This window comes from Cucurbita moschata, unplaced genomic scaffold (assembly GCF_002738365.1).
Source record: "Cucurbita moschata cultivar Rifu unplaced genomic scaffold, Cmos_1.0 Cmo_Scf00009, whole genome shotgun sequence".
Taxonomy (NCBI): Eukaryota; Viridiplantae; Streptophyta; class Magnoliopsida; order Cucurbitales; family Cucurbitaceae; genus Cucurbita; species Cucurbita moschata.
In genome coordinates this window covers 2,469,636-2,472,788 of record NW_019268525.1, presented here as the reverse complement: position 1 = coordinate 2,472,788, position 3,153 = coordinate 2,469,636, and the positions used below count along the sequence as shown (strand labels likewise).

General features: G+C 41.9%; 1 protein-coding gene across 1 annotated transcript; it reads left to right on the top strand.

Moving 5' to 3' along the window:
• Positions 1-302: 302 nt before the first annotated feature.
• LOC111448040 (probable indole-3-acetic acid-amido synthetase GH3.1) lies at positions 303-2,495 on the top strand. The gene is made up of 3 exons (XM_023087486.1): positions 303-685; positions 770-871; positions 992-2,495. Exons 1-3 carry the CDS (start codon positions 366-368, stop codon positions 2,358-2,360), a joined length of 1,791 nt encoding a protein of 596 aa, XP_022943254.1. The 5' UTR covers positions 303-365; the 3' UTR covers positions 2,361-2,495.
• Positions 2,496-3,153: the final 658 nt, after the last annotated feature.

Below are 3,153 nucleotides of genomic sequence, written 5' to 3'. Positions count from 1 at the left end.
AAAATAATTTTAGGTAGAGAGAGAAAGAGAAATCACGTAACCTAACCTTCACGTGCTCGTCTCACTAGCTGCAATGTCTACGTGTTGTGGGCCCATCACGGTCTCCTTTTCTCCCTACATTTCCACAGACAAAATTCGTCTCTTCTTTCTCTCTCTACGCCTCCGTATAATTCCGTAAGCTTCCTCCCAACTCCTTCTCTCTCTTCCCCTCTCTTCCCCTCCCAGCTGGGTCCGACCCGGTCAACCTTCCTACGTGGCACTCTCCTCCGCTATATATAGTCAATAATCCCCTGCCCCCCATCTCACTCATCCACCACACCCCTTCTTCTTCTTCTTCGTCTCCTACATCTTCTTCTTCTTCTCCAATGGCTGTCGATTCTTCTCTCTCTTCACCTCTCGGTCCTCCTGCCTGCGAAAAAGACGCAAAGGCTCTTCAATTCATCGAACAAATGACTCGAAACGCCGACGCCGTCCAGCGCACCGTCCTCGCCGAAATCTTGACTAGAAATGCCTCCACAGAGTACCTCCGCCGCTACTTCCTTGCCGGCGCTACAGATCCTAACACCTTTAAAGACAAGCTTCCTGTCATCACTTACGAAGATCTCCAGCCCGAAATCCAACGGATTGCCAGTGGAGATCGCTCTCCTATCCTCTCCTCCCATCCTATCTCCGAGTTCCTCACCAGGTAAATTACACTGAAATCTCTTCATCGGAGGAATTAGGAATTTCAAATAGTTGAATCGATTTTCTGATGCGGTGGTTTTTGCAGTTCTGGTACTTCTGCCGGTGAGAGGAAGCTTATGCCGACGATTAAGGAGGAACTGGATCGTCGTCAACTTCTGTACAGTCTTCTCATGCCAGTTATGAACCTGTAAGTATAAGCAAAGCAAGGATCATCAAAATCAAAGCTAATTTGAAAATGAATTATTGTTTGTTATTTTATTGAAAATTATAAGCGCGTAAAATTTAATTTCTTATTGCTTTCTGACAGCTATGTGCCTGGGTTGGATAAAGGCAAGGGGCTTTACTTCTTGTTTGTGAAATCGGAGACGAGGACTCCGGGTGGGCTCTTGGCCCGACCCGTTTTAACCAGTTACTATAAGAGCGAACACTTCAAGACCCGACCCTACGACCCGTATATGGTCTATACGAGCCCTAATGAAGCCATACTCTGCCCCGATTCCTTCCAGAGCATGTATACGCAGATGCTCTGCGGCCTTCTCGAGCGCCACCAAGTCCTCCGCCTCGGCGCCGTCTTCGCCTCCGGCCTACTCCGCGCGATCCGGTTCCTACAGTTGAACTGGTCCGATCTTGCCAACGATATCCGGACTGGAAAATTGAGTACGAAGATCACCGATCCGTCGTTGAGAGATTGTATCGAGAAGATCCTGAAACCAGATGAGGAATCGGCGGATTTCATTTCGGAGGAATGTTCGAAGGAGAATTGGGAGGGAATCGTCACGAGGATTTGGCCGAAAACGAAATACCTAGACGTGATCGTCACTGGAGCGATGGCGCAATACATTCCAACGCTCGATTACTACAGCGGCGGATTGCCTCTGGCGTGCACGATGTACGCCTCATCCGAATGTTATTTCGGACTGAATCTGAACCCTATGTGCAAGCCATCAGAGGTTTCCTACACAATAATGCCAAACATGGCCTATTTCGAGTTCCTCCCTCACGAGCCAAATTCCGGAAACGATTCAGCGCCGAAACTCGTCGACCTAGTCGACGTAGAGGTCGGAAAAGAATACGAACTCGTAATCACTACATACGCCGGACTATACCGTTACCGAGTCGGCGACATACTCCGAGTAACCGGATTCCACAACGCAGCGCCGCAGTTCCACTTCGTGAGGAGGAAGAACGTGGTACTGAGCATCGACTCAGACAAAACAGACGAAGCAGAGTTGCAGAAAGCTGTGGAGAACGCATCAAAACTCCTGAAGGAAGTTAAAACAAGCGTAGTGGAGTACACAAGTTACGCCGATACAACGACAATTCCAGGGCACTACGTGATATACTGGGAACTAATGGTGAAAGAAACAGAAGGGAAATGGCCAAGCAAGGAGACGATGGAACAGTGCTGCTTGGCAATGGAAGAATCACTAAACTCCGTTTACCGGCAAGGACGAGTCGCAGACAATTCAATCGGAGCTTTAGAAATCAGAGTGGTGAAGAGCGGAACATTCGAAGAATTGATGGATTACGCTATCTCCCGAGGAGCGTCCATCAACCAGTACAAGGTGCCAAGGTGCGTGAATTTTACTCCCATAATGGAACTTCTCGATTCTAGAGTAGTATCGGCGCATTTTAGTCCCGCTCTGCCACGTTGGACTCCAGCTAGGAGACGCTGATTTATTAATTTAATTTTCTTTTAAATTAATTAATTTGAGAAAGAAAATGTAAGTGGGAAGAATTTAGGATGCATTAGAAGTCTGTATTGTATTTGGTTCTCATAACTAAATGAAAAATCACATTTATTTACTTTATCCCAACATTTGATTAATAAACAAAAATTAGAATCTATAATTTTAAATGAAAAGGTGGTGTCCAATAAGTGTTGTTTTAGTACCAAAAAGTTTTAATAGTGAATATTTATTTATTCAATGAACCCAACAACAAACTTTTCACACCTTTTCCATTCTTATCCACTCAATTTCTCTCTCCTCCACCAATATTAATATTTAAAAAAATATATTTGAGAATTTTGATTATATTTTGAAAATAATAATTTTTAAGTAAAGTATTTGTTAATTTGTTTATATATTTAAAATGCAAAAAGAATTGGATAATGTCTCTTACTTTTTCATCCCATTGGCCACTCACTCAAAAGTGCTCATAACTCTCTTACTTTTACCGACATTTTTATTATTATTATTTTTCATTAATAATAATTTATTTTATTTACCTCAACATATCCAAATATAATTTTCTGTCTAACATATATAAATTTAAAAATATTAATATAATAATAATAAATTAAATTTGGACAACATTACAAACACATGTTAAAAAGAAAAAAAAAGTAAAAAATAAGGCCCACCTTATGAGTTGTAACATTAATGTTTATCATCTTATTCTTATCTTGAAATATTAATTTGGATTAAAGTTTTTATTTATGAACTATGTTTTTAAAATTAGGACCTA

Bases quoted from the DNA above. Each gene is read 5' to 3' on its own strand.
- LOC111448040 (XM_023087486.1), top strand. From the start codon at position 366: ATGGCTGTCGATTCTTCTCTCTCTTCACCTCTCGGTCCTCCTGCCTGC. The intron at 686-769 runs GTAAATTACACT...TGGTTTTTGCAG, and splicing joins ATCTCCGAGTTCCTCACCAG to TTCTGGTACTTCTGCCGGTG. The intron at 872-991 runs GTAAGTATAAGC...GCTTTCTGACAG, and splicing joins CTCATGCCAGTTATGAACCT to CTATGTGCCTGGGTTGGATA.